This window comes from Pollicipes pollicipes, unplaced genomic scaffold (genome assembly GCF_011947565.3).
Source record: "Pollicipes pollicipes isolate AB1234 unplaced genomic scaffold, Ppol_2.1 Scaffold_4740;HRSCAF=5597_pilon_pilon_pilon, whole genome shotgun sequence".
Lineage (NCBI taxonomy): Eukaryota > Metazoa > Arthropoda > Thecostraca > Pollicipedomorpha > Pollicipedidae > Pollicipes > Pollicipes pollicipes.
Genome location: NW_023596545.1, coordinates 28,382,207 through 28,407,950, shown reverse-complemented (window position 1 = coordinate 28,407,950; position 25,744 = coordinate 28,382,207). Strand labels below are relative to the sequence as shown.

Sequence of the window (25,744 nt, the reverse complement as noted above, 5' to 3'; positions counted from 1 at the left end):
TCACCCGAAGTCTTAGAGTTTCAAGTAATTTTGGGATGATTAGGAATGTCTCAGTGCGGACAAGAGTCTCAGTCGGCAGATGCCACAGCGTTGGTGAAAGCTCTGGACGGTGAATACTGCATCCAGCCTTATGATTGGTCAAGGCAGAAATCACCAAGGCCCGCATCACTAAATCACCGAAGGATGTATGGGCCCAACCAAAGATGCCAATGGGTGATCAGATGGCTCTTGATGGGCGGAGGATGCATTGATCTTCCTCTGGCCGCTTTGGTGGTTGTCATGCTGATGGTCTCTCTCAGTGAGCGGAGGACGACGGAGTTTCAAAACGCGTCGTTGCGGGGGTCAACTCTCCCACAGACTGTCGAATTGGTGCAACACAGAAGGAAGAACAAAAGGTAATTATAGCGATCATTGTGTTATGACCCATGCAATTGCAATCAAATGGGCCAATAGCACACCGATAATGAAACCTGTCACTGAATCGTCTGCTGTGATTGTGAGGAGCAGTCGATCGATAGTCATCCAAGCTTCTGGCCGCTGGTGTCCAATAACTAGCCTGATTTTTAGCTCCCACCTTTCTGAAAGTTTGTGACGGAGAAGCATGCTCGTGTTCCTAATTGTTGCTGCCGTTAGTGCGCGAGCCGTATCTTACAATCAATTCGATAACTGACATGAGACTGCCATAGTAACGAGTATTTTGATTTCGTGGCTTATATCTCAATTGGTCTTGAAACAACTGCGGTATGATTGTCTACAGTGATTCCGAGTTGTTTTGGTTGACTGAGGGCAGGTGCGGTGAAGGCCGCGCATCGTCGCTGTTCGAAGGGCGTTGGTCGCGTGTTTTTTGTTTCCGACAGGTGGTAAGCATTGTTGAGGTGTTTGGGCGCGGCTTAACATGACACGTTCCAGGTGCAATATTTTGATTTTGCGGTAGATTTCTGATCGTGTGATGAATCGCAATACTACCAGCTGTAACTGTTCTTGGTTTGGTTTGCCGCCCCGCCCAATAACCTGATAGTACGTCACGCCCTTAACATAAGCAGACTGAAAAGGGGTGAAATCATGGAGCGAAATTGGATGCGATAGTGTTTGCAGTATGTACCGTTTCAAGAGGACACCTCATACCAATCAGATGTAAAAATTGCCCTACACAGAAGCATGTTGGTCACGTGGAACATGTCTGGCATAGCAGCAAAATCACGGTAAAAAATTTCAGCCCTCGGCATGCACAACAAATTCACAAATGCAGTATGAATCCTGGTGCTCAGAGTTTCAGGAGTTAAGGCACTATCATGAATATGAGCACATCGAGAGTGGTTGTGCCAAGGAATTGTGATGCTCTGAAGGTAGTTTCAGGTAAAAGTACTCAGGGAATACATAGTTACAAAATTTGTGTGAAAATTCAGAGCAATTTGGCCTGGTCTGAGCTTGACTCACCTGATCCAGGATCTGAGCCAGGGAAAGGTTCGCCCAGCTCACCCACCAGCACCTGCCCATGTCTATTGCATCATTGTCCATCACCTGGAGCAATGTTTCTGCAGAATGTCATGGTACCAATGTTTAGCAGACAGAATTTGTGTATTGCCTGCTTAGAGTTCCACATAAAAGGCATGAACTAATCTTATTCCACACCAACAAATTTTGCAGGATGCTGATGGTAATGATAATGCATGCTAGCTGGTGTTACCTTTTCTTGCATAACATTGACTAAGATCCAATTGAATGCATCTGGAAGTTGTGTTCATGAGAAATGCTGGGAATGATTTGGCATTTGACCTTTTTTTGGCCTTGGTCACCCCATGGCTTATGGAATGGCAGGATTTGAATGATGTTATTATGGTGTCATGAATGCCAAGGTGATCTTCATGTGTTTTCCCCAAAATACTCTGCCCATTTTCACAGGTAGGTAGCTCAAAAACTAGAGGGCTTCAGGTCTTAAAAAGGGCAGGGATGTAGACTGCACCAAAAGGTCTTCATTGTGGCTGTTCAAACACAGTTCAAAGCCACATACAAATATGAAACTTTTTCATAAGCATACAAACATGACTGGGAAAATAAATGGAAATGATCAAAATATGGCAAACCTTTCAAGAACCACTGAACTTTGGAAAACTGCAAAGGTCCATAGTGGACCAGATATGTCGAGCCATGGTGAACTGGGCTAAATGTGTAGAGCCTCATTTAAAGAGGCCTGTTCAGCCTGGGCTGGGCCAGTTCTAGGGTCTGGCTGTCCTACTGCAGGAATGGTCAGGTTCTTCCCATTTTATTTCCCTCCATAGTCTCATCTGCTCCTGGCTGCTCCTTAATGCCTCAGCTATGAAAAGCACCCTAATTCTGTTGTGACCCTGTAATCGCACATCATACCTCAGCTCTTGGAGACACAATACCAGTCAGCATTGGCTTACTGCACCATGATCTTGGTCACCAAGTGCTGCTATGTGCCGTGATTATTTGTTGCTGAGTTGGGGTCTGGTAGCATCAATATTTGATATTTCTAGTTGCATATTTCACATATTTTCCTCTCAGGCTTATGTTTGATGTAAAAGATGTTCCATACTGCAAGATTTTGTGGTATGCTTGGAATTTCAGGTTCAAACTTTCAGAAATTTCGGACTGTAGCACCAACACTGATTTCTAGCCACCTAAACAAATATTCTGCTGATTGATATGCGCTCCACCCTGCCACAGACCCATTTGCTGACCACTATCGAGTGGCTCAGGCTCTGGTCAGCATGGCGGAGCCATCAGTGAAGGTGGGCCAGCGTGTGCAGGTCAAGGAAAGCGCCGGCACGGTCGCCTACATAGGCACCACGCAGTTCGCTGCGGGAAAGTGGATCGGCGTCGTCCTTGACGAGCCCAAGGGCAAGAACAATGGTACCGTGCAGGGCAAGACCTACTTCCAGGTGAGGGATTTTGTCGAGGGATTTTGTCAGGGTTAGACATCTCACTCTTTGGCAAGGTATGGCATGACTCAGGGGGCAGAATGTAGAAGCTGGGTTGTTTGTTCGCTTGTGTTTTCTTTTTGCTGTCTGTGATCACTGTTGAGGCATTTGGGCACCATTGATGCATTGAGGCGTCATTGCATATTTCATTTAACACCAATAATTTAGAACAAGTATGAAATTGCTTTTGGCCCCTTTTCTTCTTGCCATCACCTGAGCTGGAAGGTGTTGGTCATGCCACCTATCCAGTGATGTCACGCGGTGTGCTGGCTGGCACCATCGGCCGCTCAGCTTGGCGCCGGCCGCGCGGTGCGTCTCGTCTAACCTCGCCGGCGCGCGGCCGCAGTGCGGGGAGAACCGCGGCGTGTTCGTGCGGCAGACTCAGCTGACCGTGCTGGACGGGGGCAGCTCGACACCCGGCTCTAAGGCCTCCACACCCGCCGCCGAGAAGCCCAAGAGCCGGTAAGCGCGGCAGGACAGTGCGCTGTGTCGTTCTCCAGTGCGTGGACTGTTGTGGGCACTGCTAACTGGCCCTGACAGACCGTAGACTCTGCCTTGACCACGGCGCGGCGAAGCAGTCGTCTGGCCGACCTCTGGTAGCCACTTGGGCCAGGATGCACACTGACGGAATCCTGAGTGAACGACAAAACATTGTGTTCGGACATGGCTGCGGGTGGGCGCTTTTCATCTGGTGCGCCAGCCAGTGTCCTCCGGTCTTGCGACGCGCAGGTGGCAGGCGGCCGTCGCTGACGGCAGGCAAGTGGTCGTACGTCAGGTGTGACCTGCATCCAACAGCAGCAGGCTCGCGTCGATACCAGCAGCAGCAGCTGGCGGCAGCCTGTACTGTTCACGTTCCCTTGATGCCGTGCTATTTCCCAAGGCGGCCCGGGGTAGTGTCGGAGGTTGTCGTCAAAGCTTCTAACAGAGCGTTGCTCCCAGGGATGCTGATCAACATCGCCTCGATGGGCCACCAGACCGTCGATTCGTGTACGGTATTTCTCCTGAGTCTTGAAGCCTCTTGCTTCGAATGCTACCACTGTCCACGCTGCCACGCTCTGCTGACCTTGAGTTTTCAGCCCCGCGTTGCTGACGCGTCAGCTTTGTGAAGTCTACGCCGTACGGTCACTGCGCGGCGTCCCTCACCGCCTGTACAGTGCCATGCCGACACTGCGCTGGTCCAGCCCCTGTCCGCGTGCCATCAGCTGCTGAGTACCCGATTACCCGCAGCTTGCCGCTGGTGGAGCGTCACCACAGTGCCAGCTTGGAACGACAGCACTGTGCCAGCACTTCATTGTCCCTGTAATGCCTCTGCGTTACTACAGAGGCGCTGTCGTGCCGCCGTGGTGGTGCCGTTGTGGCACCGCTAGATCACCGCTGCGGCCCCGTCATGACGCGCTGTTGGCACCGTTGTGACACCGATCAACCGCTGCCGGGCATTGTCACGACGCCCCTCTGGTGCCGTCGTGACACCGCTGTGCCACCACCGTGTCACCGCCGTGTTACTGCCGTGTCACCGCCATGTCACCGCCGTGTCACCGCCGTGTCACTGCCGTGTCACCGCCATGTCACCGCCGTGTCACCGCCGTGTCACCGCCGTGCTTGCCCGCCGTACTTCACTCGCCGCCGACGCCTCTCGCCACGCCGGCGGCCGCCGGGGCGGGCGGAGCCGGGCGCCCGCGTGACGGCCGTGTGTCCGTGCGTGCCAGCCCCGGGGCGCGGCTGTCGCTGCCGAGCGCGACCGGCGGCCTGTCTCGGCTGCCGCGCCTCTCCTCCGGCGCGCCCGGCCGCGCCGCCGCCGGCCTCGGCCGCTCCCAGTCCGGAGACAACGTGCACAAGTAACGCCGCCGCGCGGGCATGGCGCGCGCGCGCCGGCCGTTCTGTCCTAGACTAGCCGCTGTGGGTGTCCTGCCGGCTGGGTGTGTCGGTGTAGGCCCGCGTGTGCGCGCGGGCGGGACCGACGTGACTAACATGCAGTGAGAGCTGGGGCGAGCTAGGCCGGCGCCGCCGGCCGAGCCGAGCACTTGCCGGCTCCGAAGCGGGGCTGGCTTCGGACCGCCAGGCGGTGAGCTCGACTCTCCGTCGGTCTAACTAACCAGCACAGGCCGCACCCTCCGCGGAGCATTTAGCACCCAGTTTAGACTAGACCCCTTCGGACGTACCCACTCAGAGCACTTGGCATGGGGACTAGACTAGACTCATCGCACTGACGAGCTCCCGGGGACTAACCAGCACTAGAGCTCGACTATTCGGCGTTCTGCACTGTCTGGCGCGCCAACTCCGCCGTTAACTAACGTGCATCCCACGCCCTGGTGGGGCTATTGCTAGCGAGACGTGCGGCTGAGGCGTGCAGGCATGATTCGGACCTGTGAGCTCTGAAGCTCACGAAACATGTTTAGACTGGTGCCAGTATACAGCACCACGCCACATCCACCGGCTGCGCCACGATCCGTTTACTGACAGCCGTCACTATACGTGAGGAAGAATTGCTCTGGGGGGGGGGGGGGGGGGAGTCAGGGTCGCTCCCGACTCGTAAGAAACGGTCATCACGCAAAGCCTCGCGCGCAAAGTCGGTGTGTCTCGGCCGGCCTCGCGGGGAGCCCGCGCGCACCGCCGCTCCCTGCCCCTGCCAGGGACGGCCCGCGGTCCTGCCAGGCGCCGTGTGGTCCCGAGCTGCCTCGCTGTGCTGTCGGCGCGCTGTGGCTTGTCTGGCCCGTTACTTGTCCCGCTGCCTCCCCGCGTGACGTGGCGTCCTGGGCTGTTTGTGCCCGCCTCCGTGGCGTTACCGTCGCCGCCGCTCTGGCCGTCCTGTCCTGTCCCTCACTCGCCTCTGCGCTGAGGATGCTGTGTGGTCTGCGCTTCCCCTGCGCTGTGTCGTCTTTCGTGAGGCTCTCGTTGTGTCGCCTGCTGTGCCCGACGCCGGCTTCTGCTGCGTCGTGCCGCTGTGCTCTTGACCTTTTCCTCCGCGCAGTATCGTCTGCCGTTCCGTGGCCCTGTGTCGTTGCTGTTCCCTAGCACCGCTGTGTCCACTGTATCGCACTGCCGTGCTGCTGCTGTTCCCGCGCCGTGGTGCACACTGTGCGGGCTTCTGCCGTAACGCGCTGCTGTGTCGTTGTCGGCCGGTTTCGTGTCGTCTGCTTTTCTCGGTCGCTGTGCCGGCTGTCCTCCGTAGCGCGCTGCTGTGTCGTTGTCGTCGGCCGGTTCCGTGTCGTCTGCTGTTCCGGGGCGCTGTGCCGCCCGTGCTGGCCGACTGACCATCGGCGCCGTCCCTTTCAGCCCCGGCAGGAGGGAGACCCCGTCTGGCAGGTAGGGCCGTCAGCGGAGGCCCGCGGGAACGGCTGGTCACGGCCTCTGGTGTGGGGCTTGGGTCGCCACGGGCCGGGCTACGGTGTGTCGGGCACGCGCGCTGCGTCACGCACAGGTCACATACTGTGACGGCACGGGTCACGGCTGTCAGGCGCCGGTAACGCGTGTCAGGCACGGGTCACTGGTGCGGGTGTCAGGCACGGGTCGTTGGCGCGGGTGTCAGGCACGAGTCATTGGCGTTGGTGTCAGGCACGGGTCACGGTTGTCAGGCGCCGGTAACGCGTGTCAGGCACGAGTCACTGGCGCGGGTGTCAGGCACGGGTCGTTGGCGCGATGCAGTGCCGGGCGCTGACAGATGCAGTGCCGGGCGCTGGCGCGTGCGCAGTGCCGGGCGCTGGCGCGTGTGCAGTGCCGGGCGCTGGCAGATGCAGTGCCGGGCGCTGGCGCGTGCGCAGTGCCGGGCGCTGGCAGATGCAGCGCCTCGCGCTGGTGCGGATGCAGTGCCGGGCGATGGCGGGTGAGGTGACGGGCACGGGTCTCTGGTCGGGCGTGCGCGACTGCTCGGTGACCGCTGCGAGGGCTGGATCCCTCTCGCGCTGCTCCCTTCTCCGCCGCCACCACCGCTCGAGCTGCCACGCCTCTCTTTCTGTGTGTTGTAGCGTGGCCGGCGTGAAGCGGCGCCGCCTCCTGTGAGTGACCTGAGGGCCGGCTGGCCCGGCCGCGACGGCAGCACGGTCCCCTCGGACGTCACTGTGACCCCGCTCGATGTGTCCGCGTGCAGTGTGCGGGGCTCGGGCGCGGGGCGGCGTCCGCCGGCCTGGCTGGGACGCTCACAGGGGTTTCAGATGGAAGATTCACCACCGGAAACGGAGACAAAACAGCTGTTGCATTAGATCTCGGGTGTGGGGTGCGGATCAGAGACGCCCATATAAGGTCATCTTAAGCCCCTTGGTTTTATGACCCGAATGGCGGCTTCATATGGAGCAGATGAAGTGGGTGTGTGACCACTGGCACGTCTTGAGCTGAGGCGGCCTTCACGGTATCTGTGACGCCGCAGCCAGGCTGTGGCGGGATGGGGAGTGCAGATCCGTAACCCAGAGCCTTCTCTGCACGCGTCTGCCTTTCTTTGTCTCTCTTTCACGGCGGGTGTTTGTCTCTTTGTTCACCGCCGCCGTCTGACGGTGCAACTCCGGCCGCAGAGCCTGCTCTGAAAATCACTCTGAGCGCGAGCCGCGGCGCCACAGCTACAGCGCCGAACAGCACGGCCGCTGTTTAACAGACGGCTGTTCCGCGGCTGAACAGGGCGCCACTGTCGGGGCCACAGCTGTGCCCCGGCTGACGGCGGCTGCGGCTGAGCTGCGCCACTGTCGGGGCCGCAGCTGTGCCCGGCTGGGCGCAGCTGTGCCCCGGCTGACGGCGGCTGTGGCCGGAGTTCGGAGTGGCGTTGCATGCGGGCGCTGTATTGATCTCGGGGCATGCTGCGTCGCCTGTCGGTCCTGCATTGGGCGTTCCGTCCGGTTAGCCGCATTCGGCACCCGTTATCCGTCAAAGGCGAGCATTGTGTTACCCCGTTTATGGGGCTGTAATGAGGCTGCAGTGACAGGTTTTCGGCGTCATTTGTTTCAACTCATTTTTTACTGCAACTTTTGTGGTTAACACGCTGAACATCGTGGATAAATGGTTTCATGTACATATCACGTCGATGGAAACATCTTAGTCCACGGCGCGGAAAAAAAGGTCCGCCTGCATAACTAGGTAGACCAGGACAGTTGTCTTCGTCTTTCCTTCGTCTGGCCGTTGTCGTCGCCGTATATGCCGGGCTGTAGCATCAGCACATCCACTCTGCGCACGCACGGTGCATGCTCGTCTCCGTTCTCTGGTAGTGGCAGCAACTGGTATCGCTTGGGAGTGCTGTACATTCTGAGCCACCACCGCCTAAACTCAATGAGCTGTCGTGTCCTATCCCAGGGACCACGCGTCCGCTGCCACTACCGCTGGCCGCTGTCTGTGTCCTGTCCCAGGGACCACGCGTCCGCTGCCACCACCGCTGGCCGCTGCCTGTGTCCTCTCTGTGAACATGGTGTGGCCTGGTCCCACCAGCGGGGTTGGTAATTGTCTGTGCTGTTGTCATGTTTCCCTCCTGTTTGGCGTCATGTTGTCCGACGTAACCCTGGCTGTTGCAGAGTTCTGCCCATGTCTAGGGTAAAGGTGTGGTCCAGTGACTACTATGCCAACGTGTTTGTTATATGTACCAGAACATATCTTATGTTCCGTACCTGTGCATAGTGAGACAGAAGTGTGCCGTGTCCGCACAGTTTTGAGCCGTCAACTGTTGGTAGGTAACTGTGCTCTCTAGCTTTCCTGGTCACGCATCTGCTTTTATACGCGTGCAACCCGGCAATAGTAACGCCGAAATACTCAATACCATATCACGCGTCGTATATCGGCGTTCATCTCATCTCGAGTGCTGACTGGTTGCAATCAGTTCTCTGCTCCCATGCCGTGCAACTCGCCACCACTGTTGTGGTGAGCCGTCCAGTGTGCTGCCGAGCGTGCGACGGCTGCTCTACTCAGCGTATGTCCCGGTGTGCCGTGACGGCCGTGTCCGCGGCCCTGGCCCGCCGTGTCCGCGCGTGTCCGTGTCCGCCGGGTGTCCACGTCGGCGTGTCCGCGCCGGCAGACTGCCGACCCCCGGCTCGGCCCGCTCCTCGGGCCACTCCTCTCCACGCGAGCCCACCAAGATCAGCCCCAAGGGCCGCAACATGCCCACCAAGAAGGCCTCGTCGACGCTGGAGATCTCGCCGAAGAAGGAGCGCACCGCCGCCGGCGGCTCGACGCAGGATCTCAGCGGCAACAAGCGCGCCTCGTTCGTGGAGGTGGGTCGGGCCGGGCCGGGCCGAGGTGGACTGGGCGGGTCGGGCCGGGCCGAGGTGGACCGGGGCGGGTCGGGCCGGGCCGAGGTGGACCGGGTCGCGTCGGATCGGGCCGGGGCTCGTTCTGTGGGTACTCGCAGGGTGTGCTCACCTGCTCTCGGTGTCTAGCCGGCGGGGAAGTTGGGCGCGATGATGGGAGTCGTGGCCATCGCGGGGTTGTAGTTCGCCGCGTGCAGCAGCGGAGGGGATTGGCGTCGAGGCTGCTGGACGGACTGAAGTCGTGGTCAGAGAAGCGGATGGCGACGCTGGGATATCCAGACGCGACCATTAGGACCGCAAGCTCGACTAACTAACCGCGTGTGTCACTTGCGAGCCATCACGATTAACTACATACTATCGGCGTTGAAATTGTTAAGCTATGATCGTTGTCGACAGCTTTGGCATGCATGTTTGTCGGTGCGGAAGTATTCATTGGAGCTGGTGGTCTGCGTCGTTCGCCGATCCTGGTCCCTCACGCCCTCCCGGCATTGTCTCGCGCCGACGCAGACTCCTCCTGGTGTCGGCCTGCCGATCGATCCTCGAAGCTCCTCGCTCCTCATCCCTCGAAGACCGGCCCTCGATCGCTCCCCGCTAACACAGACACGTCCGTGCGCAGACCAACTTCGTGGAGAGCCCGTCGCCGGCGACGCCGGGTCAGGTGGGGCCGCAGGTCACGCCAGCCAGCGCCGACCAGCAGCGCGAGATCGAGAACCTGCGTGACGAGGTCAAGGACCTCAACGAGCGGCTGGAGACACTCAAAGGTGTGTCCCGTTCGGGGCCGGCACGGAGCTCGGGTCGGGGGAGACAGGTGGGACAGCGTTTGTGCCGAACGCGACGGCTGGCCGGAGCGGTGTGGTAATGAGTGTTGGTGTTTCCTGGGGTAGTGGCTGCAGTCGGCCGCGCGGCAGCCGCGTGGAGGGTTTTGATTCTCTTTGCGGGCTGCATACTATCTATATAGCGGGTTATGCGTAAATGGACCCTAGAGGTGCAGTCTGTTTATCTGTGCTGTTGCTTTATGTTGCAAATGATGCTGCTGCTGCTGGTGATGATTATGATTATGATAATGATGATAATGATGGTGTGGAGCTTAAACACCGACACCCGTGTCTGAGATTAGTCGACGAGCTGTGTGTTTCTCACTCATCGATCATCTAACCGCATTCGCAGCCAAGCGGGCCCAGGACCGCGACAAACTGAAGGAGTTTGACAAGGCCCGCATTCAGCTGGAGCATCTGCAGGAGTTCAAGGCCCGCATGCTGGAGCAGCAGGCCCAGCTGCAGAAGGAGGTGGGCGGCGCAGCTCGGCGGGGGAGGGGGTTCGGTCAGGGTCGGGGTCAGGGGTAGGGGCAGGGGCAGGGGCAGGGTCAGGGTCAGGGTCAGGGTCAGGGTCAGGGTCAGGGTCTCGGGGCGGGACTGCCGCTGCGCCTGTGTGACCAGGTGCCTACGCTGGTCGGTCAGGCTCCCGTAGAACCGCGCAAGGGTGGGAGCTATAGTGGCTGGTTTAGTGGTTTGGTGGCCGAGGACTGGGACTGGTAACGCCACGTAGTTCATTTGAAATGTTGCGCCCTTTCTGATCAAGGTAGGTGAGCAATCTGCAGTACGCAGGAGCTTCACACGTGTAACGCCTTCTGCCGAGCCATCAAAGCGAACCACGTGGAATGTCTGCAATCGATTCCTGCCACCGTCCCGGACCCACCAACTCCCCGGGCCCACCATCGCCCCGGGCCCACCACCGCTCCGGACCCACCACCGCCTCGGGGCCCGCCACCGCCCCGGGCCCACCACCGTTTTGGACCTACCACCGCCCCGGTCTTGGCTCGCCGCCGCCGTCAGTGACGTCAGACCCTGCGCACGCGGAGGCTGACTGTGCGCGCGCCACTCCACAGCTTCAGAAGGCGCGACAGGAGCGGCAGGAGGCGCTGGAGGAGCACCAGCGCGTCCAGGAGGAGACGGCAGACGCGCAGGAGACGCTGGAGATGGCTGCTCTCGACAAGGAGATGGCCGATGAGAAGGTAGGCTGGCTGGCCAGCCACCGCCGGTGTGGTGTTGTGTTGGCACTGACGCTGACGCCGACGCCGTCGTGGGACGTGTCCTGGAGAGGGCGTGAAGTGGCTTGCTGCGCCAGTGTGTGATGCTGGTCAGTAAGCCTGCACACAGTTTGACGGGTTTTGTGGAAGATGTGCGCTACGTTGTGGCGGATCTGAGCTGGGAAGTGCCTTCTTGGAAGTGATGCTTTGCGCTCGTGGCTGCTGCGCATGACGTACATGTGCGTTGTAGTCTTCGAATGATTTGTCGCGGCGCGGATAAGGCCAGGTGACTTGGATCGTATCACAATGGGATCAAACTTGGACGAGGCCCGCCCGGCCGGGCCCAGCGCGGCTCGGTCGTCCTCAGCTGGTCGTCTGTCCTCACTCCCGGGGTTAGCCGCGCTGGGCGCTGCCGTACCGACCGTCATGACTTCTGACCCGCCGCCCCCTCACCCTCCCCTCGCAGGCGGAGACGCTGCAGCTGGAGCTGGACCAGGCCAACGAGCGGATCGAGGAGCTGCGGCTGGACCTGCAGATCCTGCAGGAGGAGGTACAGCAGCGTGGCGAGAGCGGCGAGGCCACCGCCACCTCCTTCCAAGTCAAGCAGCTCGGCCAGCAGAACGACCGGCTGAAGGAGACGCTGATCCGGTGAGCAGCGCCGCTGGTGGGGAAGGGGTCCACTCCAGACGGCGTCGCTGGTGGGGAAGGGGTCCACTCCAGACAGCGCCGCTGGTCAAGAAGGGGCTCACTCCAGACGGAGCTACCTTGCTGGCATGCATCCAGTCTCCCTGCACCACATCCTCTCATTAGATTGTATTGGAGAGGGGTCCGAGACGACATTTTAATAGCCGTTCTTTAGAGTTGTAACTGGTCCTTTAAACGGCGATTCCCAATGTCTATGCTAAGCGCTGTTTCGGCTTCATGCTCACCGAATGCTGATAGGTTTCGTGTTTGTTGTAGGCCCCACTCATCCACATGGTCATCGTCGCCACTACAGCTGTCATCGCAATGCCCGTCTTTGTTATGATAATCATGACCGTGACCATGATAATGATCGATTACTCTTGTTTCGGCCACCGCCATCCTCTCCCCCGTCGCCACCGTCACGACCATCCGTTGCCAGCATGCGCGACGTGGCCGCGCACGACAAGCACGAGCTGCAGCGTTCGCAGAAGGAGATGGAGAAGCTGCGCGCCGACCTGACGGAGCTGGGCCGCGAGCGGGACCGGTTCCGCGGCCGCGCCGCCGAGCTCGAGGCCAGCATCGCCGACCTGCAGGAGCAGGTGAGACGGGGCGAGGCGAGGCGAGGCGAGGCGAGGCGAGGCGAGGCGAGGCGAAGCGAGGCGAGGCGAGACTAGGCGGGGCGAGGCGAGGCGGGGTGAAGCGAGAGGCGAGACGAGGAGGGGTGAGGCGAGGCGATGCTGGGCGAGGCGAGGCGAGGCGAGGCGAGGCGAGGCGAGACGAGACGAGACGAGACGAGACGACGAGACGAGACGAGACGAGACGAGACGAGACGAGACGAGACGAGACGAGACGAGACGAGACGAGACGAGGCGAGGCGAGGCGGGGCGGGGCGGGGCGGGGCGGGGCGGGGCGTGATGCGTCGCTCACGGGCCTCGACCTGCGGTGGCGGGCGCCGATCGCGGATGGTAATGGTGCCAGCGTTTGTTGGGTGGTGTGCGGATGGCGTTGCCGTATTCGGCCGACGTGTGAGGGTTCTGACCGATGGTCGCAGACATGTCTGTCCAGATGGTTCAGTTGGTTAGAGCGCATGCTTTCCGTTCCACTCGCCCGTGGAAGGTTGGGTTCGAGTCGCTTTAGGCGCTTGCTATTTGCCCATGACAGGTATGGCCTGCGGCCGGCGGCAGCGGCCAAACTAAAGGTCAGTTGACGTCAGATGGCAGGACAGACCGTGCCAAGTATTACAGCTCGTTACAATTTCGTCTCCAAACTCTGCCGCTGACCTAAAATTGTGCGATCGGTTGATAGAGGTCAGGGCTCACACAAGCACCACATAGCGTGAGCTCTGATCCCAGAATCGTCATTGCCATCGTCGCAGATACGCCGTTGTGTTCTCCCCGAAATCGAACGCCCTAGCGTTCCCTTTCCGCAACCGTGCCCTAGGTGCGCCGGCTGCTGGCGCGCCCTCCACTGTGTTAATGACTTAACTTGGATCACATTGAATGGCCTGTTTGACTGCAGCCATTTGGCGTCGTTGGTGAGGGAGTTTTGTGGACGTGCTAGTTAAGTGTGGTCATGGCTGTGGCTGGGTAGTATACTGTGCCAGTCATCCGCATTCTTATAGCGACGGCTGTAGTCAGCTGTGCTGCTCGAACTGTGTCGGAAACACCTAATTGTTATTCATAAGCGTGAGGTACACCGCCACCTGCCTGTACTTGGCCGCGTTCCTCATACAGCGCCATCTCCATCCGTAGCGGCCTCTTGTGCCAACAGGCTTGCCCCTGTCCTCTGACCTGCCCGTACCCGCCACTCTCGCCCCTTCCCATCAGCTCCCCCTGTGCCATCAAGCCTGCCCGCATCCTCTAATATGCCCGTGCCTGCCACTTTCGCCCCTATCCATCAGTTCCCCCTGTGCCATCAGGCCTGCCCCCTGTCCTCTAATCTCCCCGTGCCGGCCACTCTCGCCCTTCCCATCAGCTCCCCTGTGCCATCAGGCCTGCCCCTGTCCTCTAATCTATACCCGTGCCGGCCACACTCGCCCCTCCCATCATTTCCCCCTTTGCCATCAGGCCTGCCCCCTGTCCTGTAATCTACCCGGGCCGGCTACTTTCGCCCCTTCCCCTCAGCTCCTGCTGTGCCGGCCAGGCTCGCCCCTGCCCTCTAACCTGCCCGTGCCCGCCGCTCTCTCCCCTCCTCAGCTGCTCCCGTGCCAGCCAGGCTCGTCCCGGCCGCTCTAACTCCCGTCATGACCGCCAGGTGGACGCGGCGCTGGGTGCCGAGGAGATGGTCGAGCAGCTGTCGCAGCGGAACCTGGCCCAGGAGGACCGCATCCAGGAGCTGACCGAGGAGCTCTCCACCATGGAGGCCCTCCACGACGCCAACGAGGAGATCGCCGAGAACTTCCGCGAGGTGGAGCTGGAGCTGAAGCAGGAGCTCGACATGAAGACCGGCCAGCTGCGCCAGGTGCGGCCGACGACGGGCGCGAGGACCCGGGGAGAGGGACGGGGCCGGAGCACCGGCTGGCGGGCGGGAGAGCATGGGCTCGGCGGCAGAGGAGTGGACGGATTGAGGGTCATGTCCATGGGGCAGTCTGTGGCCACACCGAAGTCTGTCAAGTATGTGGTTTTAACGGCGTGGATTTTGCTGGGGAGCTGTGCCCGATCAGTGGGTCCGGACCAGTAAATCAGCACCGGACCTGATAATACCCAAGTGTGTGCGTGTATATATGTGTGCGTGTGTGTGTGTGCGTGTATGTGTGTCGGCGGGGCTCAACGACGCGCTCAGCTGCTGAGGCCATAGGGCGTCGCCTGCCTCCCGCCCTGGTAGGAGGGATGGACACACGTGATATCTGAGAAATGAACAACGAGCCTCGTTGGATGCGTGTTGTCCGCGTTTGCCCGTTTGCCAGTTTTTCTGTTGCGCCAGCTACTCTTCCACGTTGCTCGGCGCCTCCCCACCTGGTCCACCTCTCCACGTGCATGCCTCAGGTGGAGCGGAGCCTGGAGGCGGCGCACGAGGTGATTGCCGACCACGCCAGCACCATCGGCAAGTTCCGCGAGCTGGTCCAGCGGCTGCAGGACCAGAACGGCGAGCTGCGCGCCCAGCTGGAGCGCGAGACCAACAAGCCGGTCGGCGTGCCGGCAGAGAAGATCGACTTCAAGGTGGGCGGCGGCTGTAGCGTTGGTGCCCGACGGATGTCCAGCGCGTGGCGAGTTGGGGTGCTGGGTGCTGCCTGGATGAGCCTTGTATAGGGAGCTGGGGAAATTGTGGTTTGTTGTTCGTGCTGGGGTGTTTCGTCTTGCTTCGAGCTGGACAAAACTGTCGTGGTGGTGGTGTTTGAACGCAGCACGCATTTGCTCCCCCTTCCCCATCCCCTGCCCGCGAGCGATGTAAAATTAAAGGCCGGCGGTACTGTGTAAAATGCAGCTCCCATTGTGTCTCAGATACTGCGAACGTGTGGTTCTGGGGTCGTTAACGGCGTACCGCGCATGTAGCACGCTGTGTGCCAGGGATGAGCTCGCGATGCTGACAAGTTTTGTTTGTTCCGCGCAGAAAATGTTCGCGGAGACAAAGGCGCATGCCAAGGCGATTGAGATGGACCTGCGGAAGATCGAGGTGCAGCAGTCGAACCGTCACGTGGAGCTGCTGGCCAACTTCCTCCCCGACAGCTTCCTCGCCAGGGGAGGTGGGCTGGCGCCGTATTTTTCGTTTTGTTTTCTGCTCCGTGGGCATCTGTATGGTGAGGTGGCCCTATGTCCTTTGTTGTTTGTTCCTCGCTTCCAACTCGTGGGTGCGCCGCGATACTTAATCTTATTAGGGTTTCAAACGTCCGTTTGAATAGCCATTTGGATGACCGGTCAGCCTGTCACATCAAGTGATCTTCAATCCTCGAATGGTATTGGATTTTTATCCGACTCCTTAACTGCCGGCAACCGCCTGCGTGTCCCCGCAGAGACTGATCTCGCTCACCTTGTCCAGTCTGGGCGAACACCACCTCCTGACCTCCGGTCCCCCCACACCCTGACCTCGGGTCCCTCCCGCCCCCTGACCTCCGGTCCACCCCGGCCCCTGACCTGCGGTCCCTCCACGTATGGGACCATTGCGCCTCCCTCCACCCTGCCACCAGACCTCCGGTCCCTCCGCAGGGGATCACTGCGCCTCCCTCCACCCCAGCCCCTGACCTCCGGCCCCTCCGGTCCCTCCGGTCCCTCCGCAGGGGGCCACTGCGCCTCCCTCCACCCCAGCCCCGGACCTCCGGTCCCTCCGCAGGGGACCACTGCCCCTTCCTCCGCTCCGCTCCTTGATCTCCGGTCGCCCGTAGGGGACCACGGCGCCACTCTCCACCCGGCTCCTGACCTCCGGTCCCTCCACAGAGGGCCACGACGCCTCCCTCCACCCGGCTCCTGACCTCCGGTCCCTCCACAGAGGGCCACGACGCCTCCCTCCATCCCGCCCGCTGACCTCTGTTCCCTGCGCAGGTGACCACGACGCCGTGCTGGTGCTGCTGTTGGTGCCGCGTCTCTCGGTGAAGGCCGAGATCCTGCTGGCCCAGCTGCGTGACAAGTACCCGCCGCCGGCCACCGTCGACAAGGCGGCCGTGCTGAAGACGCACGCCGTCGAGCAGTACTGCTTCGGCGCCCGGCTGGTTCACCTCCTGCTGGCCCTGCAGGTGGGCGCTCACCGCACTCCGGCCGCGATGGCCGGAGCGGCGGGGGAGGGTTGATTGGGTTGGGTGGTGTCAGTGTAGTTTTTGGTGCGGTTGGCGCGGTGCGTGAAGTACTGGAAGGTCTGAACAAAATTAAATTTAGTCTGAACAAAATGAAAGACGTGTCGGTTGTTCAAAAAAGCCACCTTTCAGACTGAATAGGCTTAGAAATTTCGGCGGTATTTAAATTCGGTAACAACCATTGGGCTAGAAGTTGGAGTTAGTCACCATGTCCAAGGCACGTCCAAGGCCATGCCCCGTGAAGCATGGACAAGGCTATGTCACCGTTGGTGGGTGTTTTCAAACACATTTGAAAGAGGCGCCGCGCGCGCACCAGGCACGGCACCTCATTGTGATGATGCGGGACACTTGAACAGAGACCGGGTGTTCCACGTCGATGGCACTGGAGCGGCCAGAGTCGGAGGGGAGGAGGAGGGGCGGGGAAGCGAGCCTGTGACGGTATTGTTGATGTCACTGGACCATCGCCGGCGCAGTGATACCTCCACGGTCTGTCGCCCCGACGCAGCATGCCCCTGGGTTCGCTTGTAGGGTTATGTGGTGGGGAGTGCTGAGATGGAGGGTCTGAACCGTGTTGGGTTGTGCACAGCTTTTCCGGCCCGATTGTCTGTCAGCCCTCACGGCTGCAGGCAGGTACTGTGGCCCTGCGAGGGTGCTCCTCAACAATAGGTGAAGACCGTGTGCGCACCGATCACGCGGTCTTCTAGCGTCAGTATGCCGCTGTGTGACATGCTGCCCGCGTCCTTGGCTTAAACGTGACTGCGTCCCACGTGTTCCCACGTGGGAGCGCGTGCAGTGTTTCTGACTCGCTACTCCAGTGGCCACTCTTGCGTCACACGCAGTAAGCCGCCCCTCCCCCCGCCGCCTGCAGACCAGCCTGGACCAGTACCGCAGCGCTCTGGACACTGTGGACGTGCCCACCCTGCTCAAGATGGGCACCCTGTACCCGGAGATGGCCGCCCAGGAGCGCGGTCTCGACTTCTACATCGAGCTGCTGCGTCAGGACCAGGTGACGACACCAGCCCGGGCGGGCGCTGCGCCGCGGGGCCATGGCGCCGGGGGCGAGATCCGTTGGGCAGAAGGCAGGGCACAGGCTGGTTTGTGCTGTGCATGACACACATCGAGATGTGAATAGTGTTGGCTCATGGGTGTGGGCGACAGTGCAAGCGTCACCATCTGTGCTCGCAGTGTCGTGGTTGTAAGCAACGTGTGACTTACCGTTGCTCAAAACGGTTTATTTGACGCTGCTGAACGTCCGTCCGAGCTTCTGGTGAGCCACGTTCGGCACGTGGCTTTCTCACATGGCGCTGGTGCTTTCTGGCGTCGGTGTGTGTTCCGTGACATTATTCGTCTCTGCCGGCGCAGTTGGGCGAGAACGTCAGCCTGGAGAACATCGAGCGTGTGGTCAACTACTTCACGGCGCTGTACCCCACCCAGCTGGCGGCCGCGGCGCCCGACCACTACAGCCATCTGTTGGCCGCCGCCAAAACCATGAGTTCCGGCTGCGCCTCCATCGAGGCCGAGGCGCAGCGGCTGAAGGTCTGTGGTGTGTCACTGTGTTCCCACAGGCGGGTAGCATTCACAGCGCCGGCTTTCCAGCATGCTATGCTCATTACGGCGACCTTCGGATGATGTTAAACGTTCCCTCATATCCTGGCTGACATGTGGGCACTACATTAGGTGCAGCCCACGGCCACCAGTCCTTGCTGCCCGCCGTGCAAGGCGTCGTGGTCGGGGTCCGTTACATCGACTGGTTCGTGTGGCCAATGTGGCCCGATCAGCTGCAGTCTGTCTCTGTCTGACGTTTGCAGATGCCTGTCCCGTGCGTCATACGGCCTTCCCTTCCCCACGTGGCCCGCTCCCACGCCCTCGTCATGCGCCTCATCCTCGCGTGGTCGGCCCCCGGCCGCTCATCGCCCGTCTCCAGCACGCCATGGCCGCCGCCGGCGGGCGCGCCTGCCTCTGACCACAGCCCGTCTGCCGCAGGTGATCTCGCAGGAGGGCGAGGCGCACACGCTGTTCGGCTGGCTGGCGGCCACGGCCGAGGCGTGTGGGCAGCTGGCCAAGCGGGTCCGGCGCCGGCTACCGCAGGACGGCTCGGCCGAGCGGCTCTCCTTCCCGGACGAGGTGCGGGCGGGCGCCGCGACGCGAGCCGTGGGAGGGCCGCGGCGTTAGATGTGGCGTCGCCGGTCGGAGGTTAAGGGCGTGTCGAGTTTCAGATTGTTTAGAGCCCAGCCTTAAGACTGCTTGAGCCGACCGTCGCGTTACAGAGATGATCCCGTCGGATTATCCGAATGAAGGAACACACGGCGCCGCCCTACTAAGACCCACCAGCACCAAAGCCCCCAATCTGCCGGCTCGAGTAACCCCCGTGGCGTACAGGAGCACGAAGCCTCCGAGTTATGAGGTGGTCAGACGCTATCATAGCCGGCCGCTCAGTTTTAGCTTTCTTGCTGGCTATCAGCGCGCGTTCCAGCTTCGTTTCCCACGCCGCTGGAGCCGACGTGAATGTGACCGCTGCTTGGGCCGACTCTGCAGGTAGGCGAGGAGATCGCCGAGGTGCTGCGACACCTGCACCGGGTCAGCACCGTGGCGCGAGACGTGGGGCGCGCCTGCACGCCCCTGCTGGCCGGTCTGCCCGGTGAGAGGCCGCCGGCGGACGCCCCAGGGGTTGGCGGTCATCAGTGGGGAGGCGCGGGGCTCGCAGCGCCGGACTGCGAGAGGTGCAGCACGGATTTGGGGCACGACGGCCTGCGCAGGCTCTGTCAGTGGGCAAACAAGTGACGGTTTTCTTTGACACAGGTGGTGCACGACAAAAAGCAGCGGGCGCCCCTCGAATGGTAGTGAAACCGGCTGGCAAACAGGTGTCACACACCTGAGCTGTCGCCATCCGTTGCCAGTCGCCGTCATCTCGTCAAACCTTTCATGTTTTTTCACTGTTGACTTCCTTCGCCGTTGCCAGACGTGGAGGCCGGCCTGCCGTCGGCCAAGACGCTGGAGGCTGTGGCTCGCAGCGTTGATCTGGTGTACGGGGCGGACGACAACGGCGCCGACTCGCTGCGCAGCTCACTGACGCTCGTCAGCGACAAGCTGGCCCGCCTGGCCGACGCCTTGGAGAAGGGCGAGTACGACTTCGACGGCTCCGTGCCCGAGAAGGTAGGCGGCGGCGGCGGAGGGACGAGCCGGAGCCGGAGGCGAGGGCCGGGCCTGGTGCTGGGAGGCGGCATGTAATTGTGAAGCTGGGCAGTCCGGCCACGTCGTCGGCTCCAGGCACGTCAGTGCGAGGTTTTAAAAGTTAGTCACAGGTCAGAGCAAGATGGCCATCTTTGATGAGAGGCTGTTGCACTGGCGCTTACCTGCGCTGTAAACGCGCTGCGCTGCGCTGTGTGTATGTTGCAAAGCGTTCTGGTGGTGCCAGTGCGCTCCGCACCGCGTCTCCGCGGAGAGGAGACCGTCTCGCAGCCGCCTGGTGTTTGGAGGTTGACTGTTCGATCTCGCGTGCCGCCTCCCCATGCCCCCCCCCCCCCCCCTCCGGCAGCCGACACCGCCGATCGAGCTGCGCATGCGCGCCGTCAAGGCTGAGATGCTGGAGAGCAGCGGCATGAAGGCCAAGCTGAAGAACCGCGAGGAGGAGATGAAGGAGCTGAAGCTGGCCGTCAAGCTGAAGGCTGAGGAGCTGAGCGAGGCGAACGTGCGCCGCGAGATCGCCGAGAAGAAGCTGTCGGGCTCCACGAAGGACGCCGACCTCACCATCGAGAAGCTCCAGGTCAGAGGTGGCGCCCTGACCGCGCTGGGGAGCGGGGGCCGATACTGGGTGGACCAGTGGGCGGTGTCCTGGTTGGCGGCCTGGTGATGTGATAGGGAAGACGGCATCACCTGATGGTGACAGGAAGGTGCTTCCGCCGTGCTTTTCAAGTACAGGAGCTATTCGGTTTGTCTCGTTGTTACGTGTGCGCTGGATTACTCGACCGATAATAATTGCGTTCTTGCCCCGTCTTCTGAGACATATTGGTTGTCATTTTCCAAGGTCAAACACGCATTATTTAATCTCCTGTTGAACGACCAATCATTCACAATCAAATCAAGCCAGTCAAACCAATCAAACAGATCATTCGATAAGTTTCCACGATGGCAACGCTGTTTGGTTTTGCACACATTCCTGTCGACCATACCGTGAACTGCGCGCACATTGAACTCGTGAACCGTTCTGGTGACCCATCAACCTCTGCGTCTGGCGTGGGGCGCTGTTTGGCGACGGCTCCGCCGGGCGGCGCTAGCGTCGCGCTCACCGCCCTCTCGGCCGGCAGCGCAAGCTGGACGACGCCACGATGCTGCTGCGGCGGAAGGAGCGCGAGTCGGAGGAAACGCTGAACCACCTGCAGACGGACCTCGAGTCGCTCGAGTCGGAGCGCTCCGAGCTCAAGGAGAAGCTGAAGCTGATCAACAAGCGCGCGCTGATCGAGGGCCTCACCAAGCCCAGCGGTGAGTGGTGGGCCGCGGCGGCTCTGCCGGTCGAGGGGCGGAGAAACGGAAACCGGTCGGTATTGGCACGATCTCACGACGGTTTTGTTAAATCAGCCGGTGTTGTTGCGTCTTTCAGTCGCTTGCGCGGAAGCGTTTCATGACCCATGCTGTCAGCAATAGTCAGCATCTGTATTCCGGCCCCGGGGCATCCGCACCCCGAAGAGCGTTTGCCCCGGCCACTGTTGATATGAACCTGACACCCAGAGTCTACGGCTGTGTGCGGATCTCTGTCGGCTTCTGGGTGGCCTCTGGAGTAGAAACAGGCAAGATCAACGCAAAACCGCGGGAAGCCTTATCTCTGCGAAAGAGGCGTCGCGTAACTCAATGTCCAGCACAATTCTCCGAATCTCGGCATCGCAAGTCAGACGGGACACACGCGGCACCTTGTTTATATGACACAGTCGCGCACGGCTGAATGCTGGGTAACCGGGGCGTCGTCTCACGGTCTGCAGCTGGCCACCCGCGACCTGCCAGCCTTCCGCAACCTTGGGACATGACCTCGGGATCTGACACCCTACCTCTGTCCTTGTGACATGACCTCCGGACCGGACGGTCTGCCTCTGCCCCTTGCGACATGACCTCCGGACTGGATGGTCCGCCTCTACCCCTGTGACCTGACCTCCGGACCTGACAGCCTGCCACTGCTCGCGTGACCAGACCTTCGGACCTGACACCTGGCCTCTGCCCCTGTGACCTGACCTTCGGACCTGACACCTGACCTCTGCCCCTGTGACCTGACCTCCGGACCTGGCAACTGGCCTCTGCTCCTGTGACCTGACCTCCGGACGTGGCACCCCGCCTCTACCGCTGTGACCTGACCTGTGGACCTGACACCCCGCCTGTGCCCCTGTGATGGTGACGCTGAGCGCCGGCCGGCAGGCTCCATGTCGCCGGGCGGCGGCGCGTCGCTGCCGCCGGCGGCGGTGCGCGACTCGCCGATGCTGCTGCAGGAGATCGCCAGCCTGCAGCAGGCGCTGCAGCGCCAGAGGACGGAGATCTGCGACCTGCGCGGCGCGGAGGCTCGGCGCCGGCTGCAGGCCATGCTGCCGCTTAAGGTGGGGTGCCGCCGAGGCCGCGGCGGTGAGGTGCCACCGGTCCCAGCGCTAGGCAAGGTGGCGGTTCAGTGCTGTTTGTGGTGGGACGTTTCTCTGGAGCTCGGACACTGCGGCGGTGGATGCCGTGGCCGTGCTCAAGGGGGGGGGGGGGGCTGCAGGCCGGCCGCACGGTACCTTTCGTGCTAGCTGGGCCATCGATGGCAGACAGCGTGACGCCCCTCCCCCAATGCGCCGCTGCGGGGCCGGCGGGCCGGCTGCGCTGCCGGGAGCGGTCACCTTGACTCGGTGGCAGACGTCGCACTATCACCGTCGGTATCGCTGACGGTCGCGTTCGGCGAATGTGGCGGGGTGTGCCCTGGAACATGAGCTGCCCGCTGGCGGGGGACTCGGTCGCGCCGGCGCCGCCGTCTCTGGCAGGGTAGGGCCGGCTTACTAACGCAGCAGGCCGGCGGCGAGTGGCTGAGAGCCGGCCGACAGGCCCGGCCCATGTGGGGGGCCGCGGATCGCCCATATCGCGGCCGCGCCCGTCGCCGGCCGGCGCCTGACGCGGCGGCGGGGTGACGCCGACGACACGGCGCTGCCTCGGCTGGTGCCGACCGCTCGGCTGGGATGGGCCAGAGATGCATAATTCATCGGCGCAGCCGTACATCGCACGATGCCTCGGGATATGGAAATGGCGACGCGTGAATATTCTGCGTAGGCTTTTTCGCTTCCGGTGGGTTCGGCGCCGGGCGTCGTTTGCGATGACAGATGGGATAACTGCACCCTGCCCGGTTGTCCGGCGGCGCGATGACGTGAGGCCTGTGTGGATGCAGCTGTCGGCTATCTGGTGCAGCGTGACTCTCGGCCCTTATTCGTGCGGCCCTACCCCGCGCCTCACCGGGACGGGTCGGCTTCAGGTACCCAAGCTTCCGCTGTCCATGGACGAGGACTACAAGGACCTGGAGAACCGCGCCACCAAGCTGCAGTGGGTGAGTGCTGTGGCCGCTGGGAACGTCCGGAGGGCGGCGTTACGCCCGCGTCAGTCGTCATCGCGGTCGCCGACGGGTCTCCCGCGGCCGTCACGGGTATCCGCAACCGCCGTTGACGTTGCGTGTCGCTGAAGCAGGCGAGGACATTTTTCCCAGCAGGGTTCCCTCGCGCACGCAAGGGCGTCAGCGTTCCGTCCTCGTGCCCGCCGCGGGAGCCGGTGCAGCGTGGTGCGTGCCCGACGCCGCCGTCCGCCCTCCTCAGGAGCTGATGCAGCACGAGTGCCACCCGCCGGTGCCGAACCTGAGCCGGCCCGGCTGGCGCGCCGAGTTCGCCGCCGCACGTGCCGCCGCCGCCGCCCGCCTGCGCGCGCTCGACGAGGCCGGCCGTCAGCTGCGGGACGACGTGGCCCGTTACGTGGCGCGCCGGCGCGCCGGCGGCGCCGCGCTGGCCGACTTCGGTCTCTTCCCATCGGACGCCGTGGCGCAGGTGGGCTGAGACAGGCCGGAAGAGGGGACGGGATCCGGGGAGTTTAGGACAGAGGAGGATGGGCTCACTGATCACGAAATGGACTTTTTTCGATAATTAATTTGCAGTAAGAACGTGTGGACCGTTGGTAAGGAGAAGTCATCCATCGCGGACGCTAAGATTACGAAATCACTGATAACAGCAGCACGTGGTCACGGGTGGTGTGTCCCCCCCCCCTCCCCTGCTGCCCCAGCGCCTCCTGCGTCAGCTGACCTGGCCGCGGTGGCCGTGTGACCCGCAGACGCTGTCGGCGGGCCCCGGCCAGCTGGTGGGGCGCGTCACTGTGCCCGGCCCGGCCGCGCCCTGCGTACCGCTCGACGTGACGCCCGACGACGTGGAGCGCATCCACCGCAGCCTGGTGGCCCTGATCGCCGTCTGAGCGGCAGCCTGGCGGCCCTGATCGCGGTCTGAGCGGCAGCCTGGTGGCCCTGATCGCCGTCTGAGCGGCAGCCTGGTGGCCCTGATCGCCGTCTGAGCGGCAGCCTGGCGGCCCTGATCGCGGTCTGAGCGGCAGCCTGATGTTCCTGATCGTGGTCTTAGTGGCAGTCTGGTTATCCTGGTCGCAGTCTGAAGCGCAGTCTGGGCGGTCATGATCGCGGTCTGAGCGGCAGCGTGTGGCCCTGATCGCGGTCTGAGTGGCAGTCTGGCGGCCATGATCGTGGGTCTGAGCGGCAGCCTGGTGGCCATGATCGCGGTCTGAGTGGCAGTCTGGCGGCCCTGATCGTGGTCTGAGCGGCAGTCTGGCGGCCCTGATCGTGGTCTGAGCGGCAGTCTGGTGGCCATGATCGCGGTCTGAGCGGCAGTCCGGCGGCCCTGAGCGCGGTCTGAGCGGCAGCCTGATGTTCCTGATCGCGGTCTTAGTGGCAGTCTGGTTATCCTGGTCGCAGTCTGAGCGGCAGTCTGGCGGTCATGATCGCGGTCTGAGCGGCAGCCTGGTGGCCATGATCGCGGTCTGAGTGGCAGTCTGGCGGCCCTGATCGTGGTCTGAGCGGCAGCCTGGTGGCCATGATCGCGGTCTGAGTGGCAGTCTGGCGGCCCTGATCGTGGTCTGAGCGGCAGTCTGGTGGCCATGATCGCGGTCTGAGCGGCAGTCCGGCGGCCCTGAGCGTGGTCTGAGCGGCAGTCTGATGTTCCTGATCGCGGTCTTAGTGGCAGTCTGGTTATCCTGGTCGCAGTCTGAGCGGCAGTCTGGCGGTCATGATCGCGGTCTGAGCGGCAGTCTGGCGGCCTTGATCGCGGTCTGAGCGGCAGCCTGGCGGCTCTGATCGCGGTCTGGGTGGCAGCCTGGCGGCTCTGATCGCGGTCTGAGTGCCAGTCTGGCGGCTCTGATCGCGGTCTGAGTGCCAGTCTGGCGGCTCTGATCGCGGTCTGAGTGGCAGCCTGGCGGCTCTGATCGCGGTCTGAGTGGCAGTCTGGGGCCTTGATCGCGGTCTTGGCGGCAGTCTGGTGATCCTGGTCGCAGTCTGGCGGGTTTGACGTGACCCAGGCGGTGTGGATTTTCTCCCCTGCCCCCGCCTGTGATGACTGTTCGGGGCCCGCTTGGGCGGGCTGGCCGGCCGCACTGCAGTGAAAGGCGTCCGCAGCGATCTGACGTCGTCAGGCCCGTTATCTTCTTTAGCCTTCTGTCCCCCGGGAATCCTGAACCGTTGGCCTTCCCTGAGCGCGCCGACCGAGTATCCACACCCCGCTCTCGGTAATTGCCTTCTGCGTTGGGATCGGCGCTGGCCGCCCCTGCGATGCACTGGTGGGCGGTGTGGCAGTGCGTGGGATTTTTCCCGTTGTGTGAAGTGGGACAACAGGGCCGGTGTCGCGCGGCTGACGTGGGCAGCTCTCGTTGGCCGGAATGCTTCTTTTAAGCGTTGTTGGGGTGTCCCGCGCAGGGGCGTGGGTGGCCTCTTTACCGCCGGAGTTCATGTGGGGAACACGGATCACGGGCATGGCAAGAGGAGGTTCCGATACGCGGTGGATTTGTCTGCTGTGCTCGTACGCTTGCTTAATAAATATTTATTTAACGGCGATTTGCGTGTCATGTTACGGTTTGGTGTAACAGCACTCTGCGCATTTGCACCTTGGACTCAGAG

The 25,744-nt window shown here is 61.8% G+C and overlaps 1 protein-coding gene across 1 annotated transcript; it reads left to right on the top strand.

The window, feature by feature from the left end:
• The first annotated feature begins 792 nt into the window (after positions 1–792).
• On the top strand, positions 793–24,042 carry LOC119098159 (dynactin subunit 1). The gene is made up of 25 exons (XM_037221089.1): positions 793–860; positions 2,689–2,903; positions 3,289–3,404; positions 6,216–6,245; positions 8,926–9,121; positions 9,774–9,918; positions 10,325–10,443; positions 11,043–11,168; positions 11,650–11,831; positions 12,307–12,466; positions 14,121–14,327; positions 14,852–15,025; positions 15,417–15,549; positions 16,343–16,533; positions 17,459–17,596; positions 17,953–18,126; positions 18,574–18,714; positions 19,126–19,228; positions 19,550–19,743; positions 20,126–20,353; positions 20,895–21,069; positions 21,991–22,166; positions 23,066–23,137; positions 23,400–23,624; positions 23,905–24,042. The coding sequence occupies exons 2-25, from the start codon at positions 2,733–2,735 to the stop codon at positions 24,040–24,042; spliced, it is 3,714 nt and encodes a 1,237-aa protein (XP_037076984.1). The 5' UTR covers positions 793–860; positions 2,689–2,732.
• Positions 24,043–25,744: the final 1,702 nt, after the last annotated feature.

Coding starts and splice junctions, on each gene's coding strand:
- LOC119098159 (XM_037221089.1), top strand. CDS start 2,733: ATGGCGGAGCCATCAGTGAAGGTGGGCCAGCGTGTGCAGGTCAAGGAA. Junction 2,904..3,288: donor AGGGCAAGACCTACTTCCAG/GTGAGGGATTTT, acceptor GCGCGGCCGCAG/TGCGGGGAGAACCGCGGCGT. Junction 22,167..23,065: donor AGGCCATGCTGCCGCTTAAG/GTGGGGTGCCGC, acceptor GGTCGGCTTCAG/GTACCCAAGCTTCCGCTGTC.